Source organism: Diceros bicornis, chromosome 6 (assembly GCF_020826845.1).
Source record: "Diceros bicornis minor isolate mBicDic1 chromosome 6, mDicBic1.mat.cur, whole genome shotgun sequence".
Lineage (NCBI taxonomy): Eukaryota > Metazoa > Chordata > Mammalia > Perissodactyla > Rhinocerotidae > Diceros > Diceros bicornis.
Window position 1 is genome coordinate 21,068,929 of NC_080745.1, and position 24,530 is coordinate 21,093,458.

The 24,530-nt window shown below is 40.2% G+C and overlaps 2 protein-coding genes across 8 annotated transcripts in view; one reads left to right on the forward strand and one right to left on the reverse strand.

Annotated features, from left to right (window-relative positions):
• The window catches only part of B3GALNT2 (beta-1,3-N-acetylgalactosaminyltransferase 2), a 52,767-nt gene extending 46,865 nt beyond the window's left edge, over positions 1-5,902 (forward strand). The window contains exons 10-13 of one of the 2 annotated variants that reach the window (XM_058542989.1): positions 239-398; positions 1,040-1,096; positions 3,049-3,217; positions 4,944-5,902. In XM_058542989.1, the coding sequence (XP_058398972.1) occupies positions 239-398; positions 1,040-1,096; positions 3,049-3,183 (352 nt within the window). In that variant the 3' untranslated portion in view covers positions 3,184-3,217; positions 4,944-5,902. Of the gene's footprint in view, positions 1-238; positions 399-1,039; positions 1,097-3,048; positions 4,353-4,943 lie in introns of those variants that run through there. The other variant, XM_058542988.1, reaches the window with a different exon arrangement.
• The window catches only part of TBCE (tubulin folding cofactor E), an 82,495-nt gene continuing 62,564 nt past the window's right edge, over positions 4,600-24,530 (reverse strand). For all 6 annotated transcript variants that reach the window (XM_058542986.1, XM_058542984.1, XM_058542987.1 and 3 more), the window contains 13 exons: positions 20,608-20,696; positions 17,045-17,144; positions 15,705-15,807; positions 14,381-14,457; positions 13,399-13,494; positions 12,775-12,839; positions 12,611-12,675; positions 12,104-12,256; positions 11,222-11,375; positions 9,423-9,491; positions 8,810-8,869; positions 4,928-5,019; positions 4,600-4,721 (listed from right to left, as the gene is read on the reverse strand). In XM_058542986.1, coding sequence (XP_058398969.1) covers positions 4,629-4,721; positions 4,928-5,019; positions 8,810-8,869; positions 9,423-9,491; positions 11,222-11,375; positions 12,104-12,256; positions 12,611-12,675; positions 12,775-12,839; positions 13,399-13,494; positions 14,381-14,457; positions 15,705-15,807; positions 17,045-17,144; positions 20,608-20,696 — 1,216 coding nt within the window. In that variant the 3' untranslated portion in view covers positions 4,600-4,628. The remainder of the gene's footprint in view (positions 4,722-4,927; positions 5,020-8,809; positions 8,870-9,422; positions 9,492-11,221; positions 11,376-12,103; positions 12,257-12,610; positions 12,676-12,774; positions 12,840-13,398; positions 13,495-14,380; positions 14,458-15,704; positions 15,808-17,044; positions 17,145-20,607; positions 20,697-24,530) is intronic.

Sequence of the window (24,530 nt, forward strand, 5' to 3'; positions counted from 1 at the left end):
GGTACTTTTCACTCAGTAACTCCACAAATGCAACTTTGAGAGAATTTAATATACTGATCTTTTATATAAAACACCCACTAGATAAATAATTCCTTTCCTTAAGACTAAAAAAATATTTTCTCATTCTTCTTTCCTTGCTTTTACAGTTTATTCCTTTGTAGGGATAATAAAAGAGTCAAGGTTAATAGTGGTAGGAGATGTGTCCGACACAAAGAAGCCAATTTATTTTGCATCTCAGTTTCAGATTGAATTGGGCAGTTGACCGAACGGGAAAGTGGCAGGAGCTGGAGTACCCCAGTCCTGCTTACCCTGCCTTTGCCTGTGGGTCAGGGTATGTGATCTCCAGGGACATCGTCCACTGGCTGGCCAGCAACTCGGGCAGATTAAAGACGTATCAGGTAATTAAGGATTTCTGACCTAAGAGTACACTCATCAAACCAAGTTTCATCAGCCCAGTGTTCCAGCCTACTCCATCACTGAAAGCAAAGCCACCTTACCTTGGGGGAAAGCATGTTATTCTTTCTGTATAGGAATCACCCCTCAAAGGTTAGGGATCCACTCCTATCCCTCAAATCTTGGCTCTAAATTCTATTCCTAAATCTTTTTTGAGCCTACTTATTATGTCTTCAGCCTGTATTTACAAGTATAGTCACTGGAGGAATGTAAAGATTTATATCATAAGAAGGAAGACTATAAGCAAGTGCTTTCTTTTTTGCTGATTCTGGTGATAGCATCAATAAACAGCTCTGCTTAGTTTTTAGATCCACTGGTTAGTGCTGGAAGTTTAAGGTCCACAAGAAGAGTGCTGGGTACTCGCTGTAGTGTGTGTAGTCTTATGTCATTGTGGTGTGTGCGTTTCATGTTAACAGCCACTAGCTTTGACTTTGTGTATCAGCGTTAATACATGTTTAGCATTTCATATTAGAATAATTACAACACAAGTAGAAAGATTATTTATTATGGGAATGGGGGTGGCATTATCTTTACAGATGAAATAGCATTTACACTTTCGTATTTAAACTTTGTGGGGCATGTATAGGGTGAAGATGTAAGCATGGGCATTTGGATGGCAGCCATAGGACCTAGAAGATACCAGGTAAGCAAGTCTGAGTGGGGCTGGCCTCAGGGTTCTGAAGAGTTGAGGGAGTGAGGTTTCTCTATCCAACCTTGGGCAGAAACGATGACTTGAAGATTTTCTAGCATCACAGCTGTGTTCTTGATTTAGTTCACAATAATCCACCTAGCTGCTCATACAATATTTTTCTGAGTTCAAACCAAAAGAAAATGTTTTGAATGGAAGTGCTCCTACCCACAAAGAAGAATTAGGTTTTTATACATTTGATCAGAAATTCTTTGCAATTTTAAAACTGTAAGAATCAGCTGACTTAAGTTTCCAGCAATGTGGTTGGTCCAAGGACCCTTCAACCCTTCTGACTGATGCAAATAAAACACTGGATAGATATTGTAAGGCATCTTGTAAAATACACTGATCGCTGAGCCAGAAAAAAAATGAATCTGCAGAGACTGGAAATGGAAAATAGGAGCCCTGGGAAGAAAGCGAGCCAAAGCTGGCCTTTGCCTCCAAGATTTCTGTTGAATTCTGGATTCTTGTAGCTTCCGCTTTGGCCTTAGAAGGTGCAGGGGGCAGAAGGAACGTGCATTGCCTACCAGAGTAGGAACCCTGCATAGAAGCACCTGGAGCCTGGCGCAGTGCACCCTCGCTTCAGAGGTGAAGAGAAATAAACCTGGATCTACTTGGTCAACTTTGATAGTCCTGTTCCTTTGTCCCCTTGTTTCAGTCCCATCTTGGATTTACTTAACATTGAATATAATTATTTTTTGTGTCTGATAACTGTGATATCTGTAGTCTTTGCAGATCTGATTCTGTAGTTTGTTGTTTCTGCAGACTGTTGCTCATGGAGTTTGTTTCCGGGTGCATTAAGAGACTTTTTTTTTTATTGTGACCTCCTGTTCCTTGGAAACTGAGGTCTGTATTCAAAATGCATTCCTACAGAGAGGATTTACATTTTTGATGCCATGCACCTAAGGGCATTACCATCTTTAAATTTCCTGCTTAGGACTTTGGGGGCTCCAAAGAATATGACTCCAGCAGCATGCCCAAGTGCAGACTGGTTCCAGATGCTGAAGGGAGACCCCTTTCCATCCTACTCAGGGTCAAGGCTGAGACAGACAAGCCTCCTTTGTATAGTTTTGTTTTCTTAATAGGCCCCCTGAGGCTCTTGCCCCTCAGGGGTCCTGGCTCTCTGTGGGACTCTCTGGTCAGTCCCCTGTCTCCGGGCCTGGCCTTTTAAAACCCAGCGGAGCCTTCAAGGCACATGCTGACTCCAGCACCCTCTACTCTCCAGTTTCTTCTCCTTTGCCATCAGTTCAGCCATGCTTTGAAAAACATTTCTGATTATATCCGACATTTTTATGTTCTCTAATTGAATGGGTTTCTCTGGATCCGTATTCTGCTATATTGCTGGAAACAGAAGCTAGTTCCTGTAGCTGGGAAGTAGGCTGGTGGTTAAGAACTTGGGCTCAGGAGTCTGACGGACCCTAATTTACTCAACTTACCAGCATCACTGTGACCCTGAGCAAGTTACTTCGCTCTTAATTTCATTTTCTCATTTGTAAAAGGGAAATAATTTCTACCTCACAAGGTTATTGTGAGAATTAAAGTGGATAATGTTTATAAAGCTCTCAGTACAGTCCCCAGAATATTGTACGCGTTCCATCAGAATAGTTGCTGTTATTCATAATGCTGTATAGCCACCTTTTCTCTAATAGCAAAAATGAAACTCTCCATTTGTGGTTTCCGAACTTTCTCTTCCTGGAGCTCCCTTTGCTAACTCTTAATGCACATCTGCACAGTTTCTGTATTGTACGGCCACAGCCCCACAGACGACGAGTGGGTTCACACATGGAGTTGTCTTTGAAACAATTTCAGCTTCATTGGAATATATAAGCCGCCTGTATGCATGCTTTCTATCTTTCTTCAAGCAGTGTCACAGCACCCAAATCAGCTTTTGTTTTGTTTCTCAACAGGACAGCCTGTGGCTGTGTGAGAAGACTTGTGAAACAGGAATGTTGTCTTCCCCTCAGTATTCTCCACAGGAACTCACAGAACTGTGGAAACTGAAGGAATTGTGTGGTGATCCTTGTCAGTGTGAAGCAAGATGATAATGATTTTAATGCGCAGTGTTTAAAGATCAGGGTAGGCGAATGATAATCTGAGTGTAAATCTGAGGAAAGCCCAAGGTTTGGCAATAGATGATAGGGTCTTTCAGGATAGTTCTAGGCCTGGCACTTGTACCTGTAATCCTTGTGGTATTTCTTAACATTTGCACAAAATGTCTTTTTTAAAAATCAGCTGATACTGTAGCATAAGAAAAATTTTACTTACATACTGGAAGATGATTTGAAAAATACCAAATTGTTCATAAAAGAAAAGATGTTTCTAAATCCTGATGCATCATTTCTAGTTAGTAATTCATGACCTAGCATTTTTGGTTAAAACTTGGCCTAGTGCAGAAATCTTGAGTAATAATTGCAAGTTTGAATTTCAACCTGGATTGCAGAATAGCTCTCTATAGCATAATTAGGATAATTAAGGGCCAAAAACAATCAATCATGTGATCACTTATGAGCAGTGGTCACTTATACCAAAGCTTGGGGTTTCAGGAAATAATGTCAGATTTTGTGGATCTCTGAATGAAGTGGGCAACTTGAACTTGAAAAGGAACCAATATAATTCTCAGTTCTGGACCTTGGTTTTAAAGTTCATTTATTAAGTGGACTAATTACCCAAGTTTTCTTTTGCCATTTAACATAAATCCTGAAGGTCACAGTTTTCAGTACTCCTTATTTTAAAAAAATGCTAAATTTTTGTGAATATAAGTAAAATCAAATACCTCTCAGGGTTTTAGTGCCATAGGGAAGGCTATTTCTAAATAATTGACACTTTGAAAGAATTAACTTTGCTTTCCTCCTATCGTTGCCTAATGTTTACCTACTATAAGTGAGTTTTGATCAGAGCTGGTAATCTTCTATGGAAGAATATATGCTCAGTTTAGGTATAACTGTAGGGAAAAGCATGTAATTAATTTTTGTACTCTAAAAACAGTGTGACTGAGAAGCGAAATCATAACATATATGTTATACATAGTAGAGGATGTACCTCCCTAAGTTAAGGGATAGTTCCCAAAATGACCAACCAAATCATTTTAGTAACCTTTTAAACTAGTAGTATCCATTAAACTAGTAGAAAATTCCATTAAAACTGGTCTTATGACAGACATTAACTGTGTTCAGATTTTATTAGACTAGCTAGGGTCTATTTAATATTTAAATCTTCACATAATGAAATGCAGTCATGAACTATAAAATAAATATGAAATAAAATCAGAAAATCATTAGTAGGTGCAAAGCCTTTATTATTGCTGTTATATATAAGCCTAGAAATGGTCTCTTCCCAATGAAAAATAAATACAACCTTTTCTATACTTAGGGCAAGTTGTAAAACCTTATTTTTTGACAGTAGAATTGTTTCAATAAATCATTTATTTCTAGCGACCCCCAGTAACAATAAACAAACAGTCTAGTCTCTGAATTTTATTAGTTGGCTGTTACCATCGCACTAATAGACAATCTCCACTTTCCACAGAATAAAACTGTAGTGACTGTTGGTCATTTTCTAGTTCAATTTCTCTGCCCGGCATCTAAAATGAGAACAAAGGGTTGGGGGGGGGGTGATTAAAACAGATCTACAAAAGATATTTTATATACTCCCTGCCCCCCAAACAGAGATGTATGGTTTCCATTTAGAATCAGTGTGAGACTTAGTTCCCCACAGTATGACATGCTATTCCCACAGTATGACATGCTATTAAACTAAGTTTCACTTCATATTTTCTGGGCAACTTACTTTGGGACTTTCATAGGACAACTGAAGTTCTGACACAGGAACTTTGAGAAGACGTGACAGCAGTCCTTTCACCTTTTGGATTGTCATGGAGTCTATCAGTCAAAGAAAAGAAAAACCATGAATTCTCTCAAACGAGTTACCTGTAAAACTAGCTCAGGTGACAAGACCACAATTGCAATGACAGCTGTAACTGTTGTTTCACTGTATCAATTTACCTGAGTAAATGATTAGGGAAAGGCTCGCCTATCCCATGGACCCACACGATCACGGTTTCACACCACGTTACTTGAGTCACTTGGGAAGCTGTGGGAAATGGAGCCAACGTTTGACCTAAGTGCCCTTTGACAATGAGTTTTCATACCATTTCAGTAGTGTTTAATATTTCCTCCTTAATTGGAATGAACTAGAAATCATATTCTCTGCATAAAGGAATAAATGTAAGTGAAATCATTAATTTTTTACACCTCTGTGATTACCTACTTACGAATTACTGAAAGAAAGGTGGAGTGGGGCTCAGGCGCCCTAAGGACGTATCTCACCCTCTCTGGCCTTACTTTCCTCTTGTAAAGTGAGGGGTAGACTAAATGATCTACAAGCTCCCTTCCAGCACTACCCATCTGTAATTATTATAATGTGTAATTGCGTTCGACACACACGTACAGGTGACCACCAGGCATGGGAATGTAACTTAATGAGTAAATGCTTTGGTTTGTTCAGAAAACACTATGAACTTCTTTCCAAAGATGGGTTGTGGTAAATATTGGATATTTTGATTATGAGAAATATAGTTTCTTTGAAGCTTTAGCTGGAGGTACAGCAATAGTGTGGTGTTCCTACAAATATCACATGTATTCAAACAAATATTTTTCTATCAAAAATCATTTTTGTAAAAGCTGTGTTTTTATGCAACTTGTGATAATAAATGTTATCTTTATTTTAGAATTAAAAATGACCCTTTCTTTATGTTTTGAATGTACATACTTAATAGACATTTATAATTTTAATTACCATAATTCGCTCTCTTTTATGTATGAATATGTTATAGCTAATCTTGTCCTTTCAAAAGATTTAGGTGGACTGGCTTTCATCGTTCAGAGGGTGGTTAGTGACGGGTTAAATAACTCCTGCACACCAGGGGAAAATGACACATTCCTAAGCCAAGCCAGAAACAGAAAGTTTGGTCAGAAAACAATTCTAATAAATCTGCCCACCCGCACTGTGTCTATAGAAGGAAGTGGCAATCTGCATGTAATCTAAATAATATTACCATTTTTAATATTAAAGTAACACATGATTGTCTTAACATTCAGAAAGTGTAGAGATGGCTAATTAATTATCTTTTTGCCTTCCTAAGACCAATGTTAAAAGTTTAATGGTTATAGTTCCAAGTTTTTTTTTCTGGTTATATAAGGATGTGTAGGTTTCATAATATATATTGGTCTACAACTCATAGTTCTTTATTGTATAGTGGTACATCTTTTCATGCTGCTTCCTCTAGACCAGCACTGTCCAATACAGCAGCTACCTGTGGTTATTGAGCACCTGAAATGAGGAACTTTTTATTTTATTTCAATTTAATGAATTTAAATTACCACATACAGCTGGTGGCAGCCATACTGGACAGCATGGCTCTAGACCTATTTCCTTCTCTTTAATGGTCATGATATTGCAGCATATAGTTCCACCAGAACTTATTCAACCATTTCCCCACTGGTAAACATTTAGGTTGTTTTTACTCTTCTACCATTACAAGTGCTGCAAGGTAGAATGCTTAGTCACAGCATATATGTATTTTTTGCTTTTTATACCAATTACCACATGACTCTACCAAAATATATACTGATTTTCCATGCCAGCTCTACATGTTATTGTCTTTAATTTTTGCTACTCTGATGGGCAAAAAAATGATGTTGCAGTATTTTACATTTGTTTACCATTTTTCTTTTTAAAGGATATTTATATTAGTGGTTAGATATTTACAGCATGTGACATAAAAATTAATAGTAAGAACTGTTGTAATCTGCTGGCTTACTACTGAATTTAGAGAATATAGGACTCAGATTCTGAATAGCTTAAAGCAGTAATTATTACATATAATTTCTATGGATGATTCTAATCTCTGCTAGTTCTACCTGAAGATTAATAAAAATCAGAGCATGAACATGGTGGGTATTTCAATGGGTAACTGAATCTCAGAAGAACTGGGACACACTCTGATACACAGTATGGAAGAGGAGAGGGTGAGGTGCACACCCTCACCATTAGCCTCAGACCCCATTCACACACACACCCAACCACAGTCCTTGACTGATGGACCTGAGTGCCCTCCTGGAGGAAGCCCTGAAAAGGAAGCTTAACACAGGTCTAATGAAAACATTGTTGAGCAAATATTCCTTAGTGGTAACATGCCCACAAATTGATTTCATGTATCTGGAAAGTAAAAGGAAAAATGCAGACATCCAAAGCCAATTACATTAACAAAAAGTTCTGGTCCTCTTTCACTTGTCTGTCTCCAAGAGTGCATGAAGGGGCAGCCACTAATTTTAATTCATCATTATATAACAGTAGCAAAATTACATATCACAGGAATAGAAATTGGATTGTTAGTAAATAAAAATGGAGTAATAACTGGTAAATCAACACATGACGGTTAACAATCAGAAAGGTACCTCTGAACACAACCAAAGCCTTCCATGAGCAATACCATGATAAGCTTTTTTTGTGTGTGTGTGAGGAAGATCAGCCCTGTGCTAACATCTGCCAATCCTCCTCTTTTTTTTGCTGAGTAAGACTGGCCCTGGACTAACATCCGTGCCCATCTTCCTCCACTTTATATGGGACGCCGCCACAACATGGCTTGCCAAGCGGTGCATCAGTGCGCGCCCTGGATCCGAACCGGTGAACCCTGGGCTGCCGCAGCGGAGCACGCACACTTAACCGCTTGCGCCACCGGGCCGGCCCCCGTGATAAGCTTTTTATTTGATAAAAACTAATTTAAAAGTCAATGTGAATTTACAGCACTGACAGGCAAACAAAGAAAAGTCTTTTACTAGATGATATATTTTATTTCTTCTTCAAATCCTCACTGCTCTAAAGTTAACTTGTTTATATTTTAGTATTAACTGTGAATCAAGTTTAATCTTGAGAATTCAGTTTACTCAAAGATACAAACTGTAATTTAATTTTTCTTTTGAGTGGAAGTTTAAGGTAATTTACACTGATCTAGTTTGATGACACAAAAGTATTTATTTTCCAAATAAAACTAATTCACTTCCAGTAGCACAAATGTTTAGATAAAGTTCTGAAGTAGTTTTTTCAAAAAAAACCATTTCAGTGTGTCCATTAAAAGACAGCGTCTGAGAGCTGCTTCTGCAGGGACTCCTGGTTGGTAAGGAGTAGAATGTAGGAAAAGTCACAAATGTCCCAATAACTCACAATTCAGTTCACCAGGACGTGTTTCCTGTTTTATGACGAGATGATAAGACAGACTTCAAGCCTAGTGCAACCGTTTCTCTGGACAAGAGAAACCCCCAGAGCAACAATCTGAGAACTAAACAGCAGTGGGCTTGGGAGAGTCCTCCGAAAGGCTAAGCCTTCAAGCTCTCATGCCTTTGGCTAAAGATGTAATCATATGCAAGGGCTTCCTATTTTAACAAAATTTCTCTAGATAAGCTGCTAAAGTTATGGGAGACTTGAACTTGGGGGGGGGGGTGGTATTAGCATGACTGATTGTATTTTAGAACATAAAAGACTAGAGAAAACCTGTAAGCTCTCAACGGCCACACTCAGATATGAAAGAACTATTTTACTTCCAGCCAACTCATACCCAGGCCCATGACTTGAGAAGTCTAAGGAAGGGAAAGGTAGACTCATTCTTCTTACCTGGCAGTTGTTTCTCTAGGACATTCTGGCCAAGTTGATTAGGATATTTTATCTTCAGTGCTTGAAGGGAAAAAGGAAAAAGACTTAACTGAGACCTACTGTAATAATGATTTAAATTACACGTGCCAGTTAACAGGGATTGCCAACTGATGGAGCTGTTCAGTACAACTTGGCTCAAATCTTTATAAAGGAATAGGTCTTACTGAGGTTTAAAATTTCTTCTATTAATACTTCACAGAATTACTAACAGCAACAAAACAACAAAAATAGCTTGACCAACATTCTGTTGCTTCCTTTTTCCCCTTAGTACTTCTTTCCTGACAATTTAGCTAGGTTTTCAAGTGTAAGAAAAGTCACAAATTTCCAAATCACAATTCAGTTCACCACTCAAATACTTTCCACATTTACAACACTATTAAATGAGTTTAAAGCAAGTGAATTGCTAAAATGTTCAATATAAGAATTTAGACATGTTTGAGAAGTCATCATTTCTTTAAAATGCGAAGTACTCCTTTAGGTACTTAAACAATCTCTATTATTAGGTCATCACTATATGTGACAGCACCTAAGGACTCAAATACAAATAAGCTGTCTTTGAATTTGGGGTCCTTACTTAAAAGCTGGTTTTTCAGCAAAAATGGTTGTTGTGTTTTGAGTTCCTCATCTTCAGGTGCACCATATTCTGTTTAAGAAGAAGTGGAAAAGGATGAAAAATAAACCAAAGGCAACTGTAACGAAAAAAAATGTATAGGTAAGTGTCAACATAGCTTTTTCCTTTCCCAGGATAAACCTAGCAGCAGCTGGTATGCTAACCTGGGATCTGCTTCCTTTTATTCAGTTACTTGTTTCTTTGTTTATTTTTAGGAGGGATGGACAGCAACCACTTCCAAACATGGAATCCTCCATCACCTGTGTATTACATCACTGAGCCTCAGTGTTCTGACTCAAAATAGCAAGATGAGGCTGTGCTTTCAAATACTTAAAACATTCATTCAAAATTTCACCTTTGGTAACAGTTTCCTTTCTTTCTGGGTCTTGAGAGAGAAAGCTGGTACTACCTGGGACATGACTCACAGGACACCTTCACCGAGTTTCAGCCAGATGGTACAATGCTAGGCCAGGTGCTCAGTACCACCACTGCACACCAGGTTCCCCGCCTGGAACAGCAGCCTCAATATAAGGATGTAAGGAAGGCAGTGCTCTTCTCTTGCTCTAACTTCTGCTAGGCCAACCGGTGACAACATTTCTATCAATACCCCCAAGTACCTGAGCTTTTGTCTTCTAGTATTCTTAGCAGTGAAACACTGAGCCATACCTGCAGGGCTGCCTTAGAACCTTCCCTTCCCTACCCCCAAATGATTTAGAATTCACCTAAAGTAGCCAGGAAATTGGGCCAGCTAATGGAGTAATTTGAAAGCAATTCCCACAGGCAGCTTTTCTTCCTTAAAGATAATGTTTCAGCCTGAAGCATTTATGCAGTGAGCTGCTCGCATTAGGAAATATATAAAAAAGAAAATCACATAAAAGTGAAATTTGGAATAATAATGAAGTCAAAACAAAAAGGAGGGCCGGCCCCGTGGCTTAGCGGTTAAGTGCGCGTGCTCCGCTGCTGGTGGCCTGGGTTGGGATCCCGGGCGCGCACCGATGCACTGCTTCTCCGGCCATGCTGAGGCCGCGTCCCACATACAGCAACTAGAAGGATGTGCAACTATGACATACAACTATCTACTGGGGCTTTGGGGGAAAAAATAAATAAATAAAATTAAAAAAAAAAAAAAAAGCAAAGTCCATCAGGGACAAAGAGTCCTGAGGACCAGGCTGGAGAATGTCAGAAAGCACCTTGCAAACCAAGTGCTAAACCTGGTGTTTAGTGAGCCCTCGGAACAGAGCACTGAGGAAAAACTGCAGTCGCCTGAACTTTCATGGACATCAGAATTATTTGGGGAGCTTACAAAAATACCAGTGCTTGGGTTCCACCTTAACATGCCCTTAATTTTTAAAATTCTCTAGGTTAGAGCCAGGGTTGAGATAAACTGGAGTGCTTCCTGCCCTACCTAAAGTAGGGAGTGGACCTACCTCCTGAAATTGAAAGTGTGGTGAATATATGCATATGAGAGAATTTTCCTTTAAGAGCTGCCTTCCCCCTCCCACAAGGCCAATCTCTCCCTTCCAGGAACCTACGTAGACTTCCCAGGTTCCTTCTGCTGTATCTTCTCTAAGCAGAAGGAACCTGGGAAGGTTATCTGCTCTCACTTGCTGAAGGAACCCCAGGAAAGTAGCCATGGTCCACTGAGACAAGAACAAAAAGCCCCAAGGGAGAAAACGCCATCGAGGACCTCCCTTGATACCCAAGGCAACACTCTGTTCGGCTGCAAGTCCACACCCGGAAGGCCACTGGTGCAGTGCACGTACTAAGGCAGAGTAACTGGTATCTAGGATGGGCTGCAAGAAATTCTTCATTTGGTCTGTTTTTGTCTGGATTCTGATGTCCACCAGCTTTCTTCCATTCGTTTCCAAATGCTTTTCGGTAATCAAGCTCAGCTCCACGCCTTTCCTCTGGTAGAATCTACATTGATGTGAAATGAAAACAAGTCTATTAAAGGATTTTTCTAATGAGTGTTTGCGTTTTGCATCCTGTCTTTCCTCCAGTCCCCACCCATAGAGAATAATCAAATTGAGACGGACAAAATAATACTCAATTATATTTTTACCTTTCCTTTTTAACATTGACAGAATTCAGGAGTTTATTCAAAAATAAAAAAGAATTTCAGTTTTATACTTTTCTTCATGAGACTATTTGCCCACAAGCCAATTTCTGGACTATGCCAGGTGTGGACGGTCGCCCTCGAGGTGGCCTGGAGGGTCCACCCTGGGGGAGCTGACTTACTCCAAGCGAGCAGCACAGACGGGCTGGCAAAGCACTACCTTCCCAATTTTATGAGAAGAGTGGCTGAGAAGGAGAGGATAAATAAGCTTTGTGGTTCTGTCTTCTTTCTGCCTATATTCCCCTCAAGAAAAAGGAGAAAGTACCCAGTATTCCTCACCCTCCTCAGGTGGTGATAAATCAGCGAGGAGGCAGGTGAGCACCAGGTTTTTCTGCCCTAATCTAAGTGCAACACTAACTCCTGAGGAGTCGGGAAGAACCACAGTCACTACAATGCACAAGGATAATATTTTACCATTCGGAGGAAAACTACATCTGATACCCTTTATAATACTCAAATATAATTTCTTTTTACATGTTTTGATAATTTGTTTTCTAGTCTAAATATCTCGTCAGGACACGAGGCTCACCTGACATCTGTCCAGGGTCCTCAACTGACCAATTCTGGCGATGATGAACTGACGGGTGGTCTGCGCGTCTTTGCCTCCTGCGGTCAGGGGGTTTCTCATGCAGGACAAGGTGTGCAGACTCTGCAACTTATCCAGCTCATTGATAAATGACCACTGAAACCCAACAAATGAAAAGAAACATGTTTCAGGATAATTTTTGAGATTATTTGAACTAGCAACAGAAAAGAAGCCCCTAATTCCAACTGGAGGCACAGAATTTCATCACACCCAGCAGCCACTGGGAAGAGCACATATTTTCACTCTATAACTATGCCTTATAAAATGACAGTCTGCGTAAGTGTGAATTAAACTAATTTCTTAATATTTTTGGGTTTATATGAGGAGTTTCACTCTGAAGAAGCATTTCTCTTTCAATTTAAAATATTTTTTAATAGAAGAAACCTACAACTCCGTCATGAGAGTGGCGATAAGCGACAGTGCAGTATGCGCTTCTGAAGAAGCTCTTACTTGTGATATCTGATTGTCATTTACTACAAGGTATTGCAAGGAAGGAAACATTGACGTCTTGCACCCTAGAAAAACGAGAATTACGTTACACAGTAGAAGTGAAAGAAATAGCTCAAGTATGGGGGCCGGGGTGGGAGGATATGGGATTTAATAATCTTATATACCAATTCCAGCATCCGGAAAATGTAAAGAAGAAATTCCAATATCGGAAAGGATTAGTTGTTCTAATCTGAAATTTAAAATGTTAAATTTGATTACATAGAACAATATAAAATGGTATGGGCTATCAACCAGACTAGACTTGTAAATTTTTTCCTGCATCCTAGGTTTTCATCTCCTGTGAAATGCTTAGAAACCATGAAGTCTATAAATTTAGAGCATGCAAAGTGGATTCTTTGTGCTACATTCTAATGATTCTATAGTCATCTAACAGTTCCTGGGTGCCTACTGCTGTACTAGGTGCTAAATGGGTCTCAAAGAGGAAAGAGACAGGGTCTTATTTCCCAAAGTTTAATGAATGAAGACTTTCAACATTAGCATCAGGGCCAAATTATTCATTCTTCAATTAGTGTATTCTTCAATCTAGTACAGATATAGACTACACTGTATGTGGTTCACAAGTAAATTTTCTAAATAAATTCAAATAAAAACTTCCCAAAGGGAATTACTCGATTTGGGAATTCCATCATCACTATCATATTTCCATTGAGAAAGTACATATAGCATATGATCCATTCACTAAAAACTGACTAGGCGCTATTGTAGTAGGCATTTTAGGAGCAAATTACCTGGGCAGATAAGCTATTAGAAACAGCTGATTTTCATCAATTGATTGATTAGAGGAAAGGTCTAATAACTTGACCATCTGTAGAACATCAGCAGGCCTGTATGGAAAATAAGATTTTTTCAACATGAATTTAATCTCTTAATTGTTTTCAAAGATATGGCCTTAAAATATCTGCATTTGGTGTTAAGGACAGGTTGGGGCCAGGAGGCAAGTGGATGTGACTATAAAAAGGCAAAATAAGGGATCCTTGTGGTGATGGAAATGTTCTGTACCTCAACTGCACCAATGTCAGTATCCTGGCTGTGACACTGTACCACAGCTTTGCAAGATATTACCAGTGGGGGAACCCGGGTAATAGATACAGGTGATCTCTGGGTATTATTTCTTATAACTGCATGTGAATCTAAAATTATCTCAAAATAAAAAGTTTAATTTAAAAAAAACTTGCATTTTCATGTATAATAAATAAAATCATTCTGTACAGTAAAACCTCATTAATTTGAATCCTTTGAAAATTTGTCCTAAATTTACCCATGTTTAAGTTTATTTTACATAGTAACTTGATATCAACAAAAGAGGAAAATGAGACAACATATTTAATTTGCTTAAGAGAACAAGCTTTAACATATACTTTGTTACATCAACTTTAAACAGATAATGCTAATTAAAAATGCATTCTTTAATCCTTATAGCATATCCTACAGAACTTCTATTTAGAAACAGAAGTTATTGGAAAACTAATAAAATTCATGTCTTCAAATATATTTAATTCAGAGCTTTCACTCTGATGGGTTTTTCCTCAATTAGAATGAATTAGTGAAGTTTTAGTTGACATCATAATTTGTGAAGGCAATGAATAATAAGCATTTTTCTAATTCTTATTTGCAAATCCTTCTAAAAATTAATAGTAGGTATAATTGAGACCATTTATTTATTCAGAATGACTAAACGGTGACAGATGCATTTAAGTAAACCCTTGTTACCTTTCTGAAATGAAAATATTGTTAGACTCAAGGTACAGTTCCTCAAGGACAGGCCACCCAGAGGCACATCGGAGCACCTAGGAGGAAAACTCAGTTCAGGGTGAAGTGACCTCTGTTGGTTGTTTTTTCCCGCGTGTTTATAACTATAACCTCCACATGAGTTCAGTTTAGTTCCTGTTTTAGAAATAAAGAGCCTTGTGGATATTTCATTACAGACTATATTTCAAGCCAGGAAAGCCAGTAGACAGGTGACAAAATTAAAAGGTTAAGGGGCCGCATTTTAATGATATGGGAACATACACTTTCGGCACTCTGCACGATGCGCCAGTTGGGTGTGTCCGGAATGTACTAAGGCACCCGCACTGGAGGTGCTGACCTAGTACATTCCATTATTTGATACAGTTCGCATAACCAAAGGAAAAAAATTGATCTTAAACACCTTTCTTTAATTCTCAATGCCAATCTGGATTTGTAAAGAATATACTAATCAGAGAACATTTCTCAACAACTATTTCTAAATTTTCTCACTTGAACTTTACTGCCATCTCCACCACCTGAATGTCTCCGTGCTCTTTCTGTTCTAATGCTCAATCTGAAGCTGGGGAGGGAGGAACTCATAAGGAAGGAGCCCTAGGAAAGAAGTTAGATGGCTGTGGCCATTTTAAGGGCACAAGTTAAAGGCGACTTATGTCTACAGGAGGTGCCTCGGGGGCATTTCACAAAAGAACAACTTGGCTGGGGATGTACTCATCTGCACTTGGTTTGAAAGTGGAATATTCTGGGTGTGTGAAGTCAGTTAACCCCTGACAGAAAACAGTAGTACTAGATATGAATTCCAATTGCTGCCGGGCCAAGGACCCACAGGTCCACTGTGGAACCCAGCTGTATACAACGTACACACCCAACAGTGAGTCTAGGAGCTGAACTTCAAACAAGAAAAGAACGTGAGAATCTTTCTGCTGCTCGGCCTCTGCCCTACGAACACTTTCGGGAAAACTCAGATAGCTAAAAGCTCAATCACCAGCTATCTGGAAGGCTTCTGACAGCTCGGCACGTGTTTACCGCACACCGCTGTGGAGTGGCACTGCTCAGACAGACACCAGAACAAATGAGAACGAGCCGAGAGAGAATACGGATTCCTAGATATAAAATTCTCCTTCACCACAGCGGCTTTGTAACTGCTTTCGGTAAGGCAGTTTAAAGAATCCTATTATTTGGATAACAGGATGATTAAAATGAACCCACAGTTGTGCTTCAATTCCCTATCAAACCAAGAATTTAAAAGTGCTTAATACTGGGTAATAAATCAAAGAAATGTGATTACCTCAGCCCATGTTATTCCTGTTTGGTTAAGGACTAACACCTTCAGTGTAGAAAATGTTCCGATTAGAGATGGTGAACCAGAGGGAAATTTTAGTTTATTTTCACTGTGTAGAAAAAGAAACAATGTGCTTATTATTGTATAGTAGGCCCACATGAAACAGTCATTGAAAGCAACAATTTGGGATTTAATATGAGGGAGTTTGCTTTGTTTCAACCTTAAAATGAAATTCTATCAAAAACAAGTGAGTTAAGACTACCTAATTCTTAACATTTACAATATGCAACGTTTTGGTATCTGACGGGCAAAGATGTTCTCGCAGGGTTAGGGCGGCTAGGTGAGGCTGCAGGTCTCCTAAAACGTAAGGCTCGGGCATTTGTAAGCTCAACTTCCAGCTTCATAAGATGCGGCTCTGGACACTGCAAAATGCAGCCCCACTCAGGAGACTTACTGACACGCCAGAGCATGGGCTAGGATTTTGCTTCTCCAAACAGCGTCTGCCCTTTTGCTATCAAGATGGATGAAATACATTACTGCCCTTTAAGTTCTCTCAAGATCCTAATCTCAGAAAGCACTCAATCTTGACATCATTTTGAAATAAGTGATACCATTAAAACATATCGGCCCTTATCCCGAAGAGGAGACACCATCAGTCAAATTACACCCGTTGCTCTATTTGGGAGTACAACTAATTTAGGCCTGGCTATCTGCTACACTGAACCTGCCCGAGCCAGGTACAACCCACATGTATATGTAAAGTTGGCTCAAGTATGAAAGGGGAAGCCTGGCTGAGCCCTTGGAAAGTTAGGGTTCGGAGATTAAAACTAAGAAATATTCTAGAAGGCCTGGAAAACTGTGACACTAGCAAAATATGTAGATTAGTGAAAAGTCCTTATCAGAACTGAATTAAACAGTATTCCAATGGAATTACTCTTTCCTAAAGCAATTAAACGCTAGAAGCTTCAGAATGAACAAGCACTTTTAATACCACCTCTCCCACTCTCCAGTCAGATATCGACTCCCTCAGATGACCCATCTTTTACCGTCAGGCTTACAAGAAATCTGGAGCTCTCTCAGCTCAATATGTCAACCTATCCCACCCCTCACCCAATCAAAAGTAAAACACATTCTCTGTTAATGAATCACTGCATGTGACCATTGGAAAAACTACAACAATCAAAGAATATTAAAGAACAAGTTAAAGAACCAGTTAGAATGAGTTAAGCTTAGATAAATTCAACTAAGCCGTCTTCCCCCCTCATGCCCACAGAGATGCTACGAGGGAACAAGGAAACATTAGGAGCTTTATATTATGTGACAATCAGGCAACCAAGAGTTCATACCTGAGGTTAAGAACTTCCAGGTTTTTGAGCTGATCGGCAATATCTATGACGTCATCCCACGATGACAACAGGTTTCTTGACAAATCTACCTTTCTAATATCTAAAAGCACGTGTTAAGAAACAGTAATAAAGAAAGAATCATAGAAGACATAATAGTAGTTACCTCTTAATTCTGGAGCATGGGATCTTTAACTTTTCACTTCATACCCTCTATTCTGCTTGAAATTTTTCATGATCACATATAACTTTTACCTTTTTAAATCATCCAACTGTTCATTCAGAAACTAAAAAGTTCATTGTCACATACTGCAAACTTGAGACAAACATCTACAAGCAAATGAATAAGAACCAAATGTCATAATGCTAAACCATTCTATCATTATCCAACAGAAAGAGAGAAAAAAAACAGTGATGGTAATTTTGATTTATTAAGCACCTAAGGTGTACCCACAGGCCGTGCCCTTGGCGGTGCTCGGCAGCTGCAGCCTCGCATCCAGCACACACACGTTCTCCCATGGCACACCATTACACTCTACACCGTGGGAATCTCCAAATAATTACGGCATCTCCAGGAGAGACAACAGGGGTTAGCTTGGACAAGTGTGCAAAAGGGTGTGCACTGCAGCTGCAGCTGCTGCTGACCGGTCCCAGGCATTCCTGTCCTTTTTCACAGAAGAAAAAACTGAGGCACAGAGAAGTTGGTAACAGTGTAGCCTTGTCCAGATCAACAAGTATGAATTTTAACCCATATTGGTCTCAATCCAAAATCTGTTTTCTTATACCCCATAATGCAACAGGGAGTGTTTAAGCACAAAACATGGAGAAAGTAGCTTTTTATAAAAATAGCGGCATCAATCCAGGATTAGTTGGAAGGAAACAATTTTAGGCAGGTACCAATTAGGAAGCTCTACAAGGAGATCAGGAAGAAGGGAAGGAAGGCAGCAGAGACGCACAGAAAGGGCTGATCTCAACCAGGCCAGCAAACCTCAGCCCGCGCCCAACTCCAGCAGGCTGCCTGGTTTATTGCAGCCTGGGAGCTCAGAATGGTTTCTACATTTTTAAATGGTTACATTTTAGGTGGTAATACAAGTATCTACATAATAACCTTGAGTTTTCCTGTTGGCCACAGGCCTTAAGTATTTATTCTCTGGCTCTTTAAGGAAAAGCTTGCCAACTCTGACCTAAAGGAGACTTTAAAAGAAAATGCGGCACAGGTAGTGAGTTGAAAATAATGCCCAGAATACGGGGGACAGAATCTTATCCCATATGACGAGAGGCTGAGGAGCATAACGCTTCCAAGTCCACAGGTCTTAGTACTGGCAGAGTGCAGCGCAGTGGCACCAACAGCAGAGGAAAGCTGGGCTCCTGGCTACAACAGTCTGAGCCACAAGTAGAATAACCACCACCCAAAGGTGTAGTAGCAAACAGAAGGAAAAGAAGTTACAACGCAGGCCGACTGGAACACCAGACCCGCAGCAGACACATTCTTGGTCCACCTGGGCTCCCCCTCCACCCACGGGGCCACACAACTGCTCTCAGGGTCTCCAAGCAACTGCAGGAGCAGGGGCGTTAGATCCAGACGCGGGCGCTTCCTCCTTGTCACTGGAGTGCAGCCCCTCACGCCGCCCCGTGCTCCCCACGGCCACTACATCCTGGACATTGTCCTCCGTGCCGTTAGTGAGCTGGGGGCTTCTCACGCCTCACAGTCCAACTCCAGCGACCTCCCAGTTCCCCCAGCCCTGCTAACGCGGGGCCATTAGGTTAGTTAAAAGGGTTTAAGTCCAGTAATTCTTCACTCACTCGTACTTGCCGTTGTGTAGGCTAGAACTGTAAGTATTTCTATGAGTCTATACAGAGCGCACAGACCATCTACGTCCTGAAATCAACTCTAAACACTCTAACGGTTGTTAAGGTAGTGCTCTCACCGCCCCCCCCCACACACGCACACGTGCACACACGGTCCACGGAGCTCCTGACGCTGTACACTTCTTGCTCCTGGGGACAGATGCTCTTCTCGAGTTCGGAGCCGGCTGTGCAGCAGGGGGCGCCCGTCTCTCCCCTGGAAGAGCTTCCCAACTGCAGGTCCGCAGCACCCTCACCGCCTTCAGTCCCACAAGTGAATGACCTTAGAGAGGGGGTCAGCCCAAAAAGGGTGACAGGCAACACTTCCACTCCGGGCAAGAATTCAATCAGGAACTGCAAGACATTCATCACCGCATCTGCAGATATCAACCATGACTTGATTATCTCATGAAACCTCATTTCTTCAAGTCCTAGGGGATGTTTTTCCCCAGGAAAGAGCAGTATAAACAAGCAAGGTGCTGATTCTCCAGCACACTGCTGACAACTCCCATCAACCAAACAATCTACATTCCCAAACCCATCTACTGACTTTTCCAATATGTTGACAATTAGCCTTAAACCAATTCCCAATCTTCTGAAATCATCTAGGCCAGGCAGATTACAGAAGGCTCCAGACACCTCTGTGGTATTTTGCTTCTTACCAAACTCTGCTCCTTATCCACTTCAATTCCCCTCACTCCGCTGACTAACCTACAGAGGAAATGACCACGTCTTCTCAGCATGCTGGAGCCAACAGAGCAGCTGCTCACGGGCAGGGACAACCAGCTGAAATGCCCCAGGGGCCCCAGGTCCCAAAAAACCCCCAAGGCTGAGGAGATCAACATCTCAGACACACTGGTTGGGGAGCTCTACTCTAATTTCTGTCACCACAAAGTAGGTATTGTTGGGTAGTTAGAAATATTTTGTTAAAGAGAGCTACTCATCTGCCATGTCTTTGCCCAGAGAAAAGTGATTATAAGCCCCTACCTTTTGCATATTATTATGTAGAGATTAGGCAGACTTAAAAAACTGGGAGAAGACCTTTTAAAGTTAGAGAAAGTCTATTTGATTTGCCACTGGGAATTTTTTCTTAATTTATCTCCTATATTTTCAGTTGTGGGGATAAAAGCAATATATGGCCAAAAACAAAAAAAAAAACCCACAAAAAACAAAAACACTTAGAAGCTAGAGAAAAGAGATTACAAACTTTGGGAAAGCCTGTTTTGAGGTATTATAATAATACTGCATTCAGCTGCATGAAACTCACCCCCAAGAAGGCAGTCCAGGGCTGGTGCAGTAGCCCCGGGATACCGTCAAGGACTCTGGCTCCTTCTCTGCTCTCCCAGTCCACGCTTGACAGCCTTCTTCACGCAAGACGCTGCCGAGCCGTGGGCGTTCTGTCTGTGCTCAAGGCAGGGAGGAGGGTAAAGGCAACGGGCCGAAGGCAGATGCTGGCCAAGTCTGTCCCCTTTTAAGGAGCCCCATCCAGAACTTCCACTTACATCTCATTGGCCAGGGTGAGTCACACTGCCTCACCTGAAGGCAAAGGGGTCTGGGAAGGTAAATAATTTATCTGGGCAGTGACTGCCCCAGGTGGAAGTGAGTTGCTGTTAGAAAGAAAGTTAGAGGGAGTGGACATTCAGCAGGCAACTAGCAGCGTCTGACACAAGTATCAAAACCAAAGTCAGGTTCCAGTAACGAGATATCACTGAAAAGGATACTAGGACATGCTTTGGCAATTCCTCCTTTATCACCAGCACCATTTACTGCAAGATTCCTCAAAGAAATTTCTTCCAACTTGTTCAGCTGACTGCATGAAAAACACATAGTTCAAATGTATACAAAAATATGTTTGCTATCCATTGGCTCTCTAAAAAATCAAAAAGTATTTCAGAAATATAAAAAGGTACCAAAAATAACAAATATCAGCATCTACCACCCAACTTAAGAAATAAAGCATTACCAAAAAAAAAAAAAGAAATAAAGCATTACAAACATTACAAATATAACTGAAGTCCTTTGCATCCCTTTCCACAACACACTCCCCTCCTCCACTCCCACAGAACACTAACATTTGGTGTTTATTTAATCTTCAGCATTTCTTAACAGTTTCATTATATATTTCCATATCCCTAAACAACTAAAGTATTTTTGTATATTATGAAATTTGATATAAATGGTATCCTACTGTATATATCCTCCAGCAACTTACTTTTTTGCTCAACAGTATATTGTTCAGCAGTGAGATTTATCCATAGTGATACATGTACTCTAGAACATTCACTTCCACATCTTATAGTTTTTTACTATATGAATAGACCAGAATTAAGTTATTTACTGCTCTGTTGACGTTTGGATTATTCCCAACAGTGCGGAAGTAAGCACTGTGGTATACTGCCTGCACTCACATGAGAAAGTCTCTCTAGGGACACATCCTAGAGAGTGTAGCTTCAGCTTTAATAGATACTCTCAGGAGCCACTTATTAAGTGTAGAGAATCTGTATTTTCTATTTGTTAAAAGAGCCCACATCCTATAGTGCCTGAGAGTGTCCAGAACACAGAATCTGGAGCCAGACTGCCTGGGTTCAAATCCCAACTCCACCACCTCCTTTGGCCTTGGGTGAGCAAACATCTCTCTGCCTCAGATTCCACATCTTTAAAATGCTATGATATACACCCATCTTCACAGTAGCATTACTCACAACAGCCAGAGGGTGGAAGCAACCCAAGTGTCCATCAGTAGAAGAATGGAGAAACAAAAATGTGGTATAGCCATAAAATGGAATATTATTCAGCCTTGAAAAGGAATGAAATTCTGACACATGCTACAACATGGGTGAACCTTGAGGACATCATGCTAAGTGAAATAAGTCAGTCACAAAAGCACAAATACTGTATGATTCCACTTATATGAGGTACCTACAGGAGTCAACTTCATAGAGACAGAAAGTAGAATGGTGGTTGCCAGGGGCTGGGAAGAGAGGGAAATAAGGAATTGTTGTTTAATGGCTACAGAATTTCAGTTTGGGAAGATGAAAAGGTTCTGGAAATGGATGGTGGTGATGGTTGCGCAATAATATGAATATACTTAACGATACACTTAAAAATGGTTAAGATTGTAAAGTGTGTGTTATATGTATTTTACAATTTTGTTAAATGCTATGATAATTTAGTGAGTTAGTATTTGTGAGACTCTAAGAATACTGCCTGACAAATAGTAAGTTATTTTATAAGTACTTATAAAAATAAACATAAAACTGACAACCTCAGGGGAAACACTAAGGTCACAATGCAAGGCACGAGCTATCACAACCATCAGAAACTAAGGGAAAGGCAGCTCCAAGTTCTAGGGCAGAGGCTCCCAAACTTCTCAGTTCCCAGGGCCCTGGGTGTTTCAGTCTTTTTTTCACAGTGCCCTTAGGCCAAAAGAAACCCCTTACAGTTCTATTTAGTAAGTAGTTAGGGCCAAATAACTTCATAGTTATTTACATCCTATCAACTTAGTGTCTGCTGGACACTGCACAACTTCCCAAACCCTGGAATCAGATCAGACACCACCACCGCCATGTCCTGTGCTATGATGATTTTCAGGAGATGCTTGCTTTTTATCACAGCAGTCATCACAAACCCAGCTTGGGCAGGGAGATGACACCATCGGGGATTGCAGGACTATCATGAGACCGTGAACTACTCCAAACTAGCAGTTTGCACCGTGTCTAACAGATGTCACTGCTTCCCTCTAAAATTAAAAATATCCTGCTGTGCCCCAGTGAGTTCTCTGCAGTGTCAAGGGAAACTGGTACAAAGCTTAGGAACCCGGGTCTCCATAGAGACATCACTCCAGAGCCAAGCCATCTTCAAGAGCAATCATACATAATGATTTTTATTTGTTTTTGATTCCTTTATTATAAGTCTTTTCCTCAGTGGTATAAACTCAAAGCTGGTCAGCTGGATGTTATTAAGGAGATAATACAATGGCTTAAAGTAAAGGTTATCGCCCCTAATAATGATGACTACCATTCACTGCGTGATTCACTTGCTATTCACAACAGCTCTAACAGCTTAGGTATTATTTTGTAAATGAGGAAACTGAGGCTTAGAAATGATAAGTAACTAATAAGTAACTAACTCTAACTTGTGTCAGAGGTAGAAAGTGGCTTAGTTACATCCGAACCCAGCCTGATCGACTCCAACATTGGGTTCGTTCCAAGAAAGACACTAGCTAATTACTGAACACAATAATACTCAAGTAGTAGGGTCATTCACCAGAAAAATCCATGAGTTATGCAGCTGTTCATAAACTAGGGGAGGAAAATCTGTTTGCAACTCTGATGGCAAAATCTGTTGGTAATATTCACAGATCCCGTGGTATACTCTGAAAGAGATGTACCAATAAGAAAAAAAGTGCCTCTTTTAAGGTAAAATATATTTAAATATTTGCATTTTAAATGGAAAAAATAAAGCAAAGAACTCCAACCCTATGAAGCATATAGTTTTTAAATCCACGTAGATCAGTAGGATAAACAGCAAAAACTATTCAGGACAGTTCTCTCTTGGCGGTAGCATTGGTCGTGACTTTCTTTTGGTCAATTTATATTTCCTAAATTCTCAACAATGAATGTATATTGTCTTGTGATTAGCAAACAGTCAAGTTGTTATTTTTTTTAAAATCTTGATTTATTCTGAGTTTCTTTTTTTAATGCTGGTCATCTGTGCTAAAAAGCAGAAGTAACAAGAAATGAATTTATTCTTCAACATTGTCACTATGTGCACTTTAATTTTTGTACTATGTTAAATCTTAATAATAATAACACAACAGCAACAAAAAGGTAGCAAAGAAATTTACTTTGAACAAAACCACAGTTTAATTCTTTTATTTGACAGACAAAGTAGAAGATTGCAGGCCTATGCCAAGTAGCTGCAAATCTACTCTCCACAGTGGCCACAGTGGTCACTACTGGGACGCCTCATCGAGGTCAGGGTCAAACAGCACAGCACTGACCAGCACGAAACCTGGGTAACCTGGAAGGTTCTCGTGCAGTTTTGAGTGTTGCTGTGTGAATATCAGCTCCACTCTCTGATTCAGACACTTCATCAGAATGAGCAGTGAGCCTCTCTGCACAGAATCACCATGTACAGAGAGTTTCAGAGAACAGAGAATGTTCAGACTCAGTAGTTTTAAAACGCATTCTTTAGTGCCCCTCAGAACGCTACATAACAATTTGGGATACTTCCTAAAAGCAAGAGCCCACGGTATTCTGATGCAATAGGTCTGGGACCCAGGATTCTGCATGTTTCAAAGGCGCTCCAGGTGGTAAGGGTGCGCCCCCAGAGATGGGAACTACTCGGTATAGATGGTACTAGCATGCTTCAGGGCACAGGTGACAACTCAGACTTCTGTTTCCATTTCCGACTTATCCAGCTAGAAATGTCACCATGAAATAGAAAAGGACCAAAATGTCAACTTTAGTTACTTAATAATTGGTCATACAAGATAGTATGGTATAAATACTAATAATGGGCAAATCAGTGTTTCAATACCTCTAGAAAAGTCCAACGACTCTGTGCTAAAATAATGATTTTAATTCCTGAATACTCGATCCTTGGATTTCTCCGATTTCAACTTGCTGTTTGTGTAGAAAGG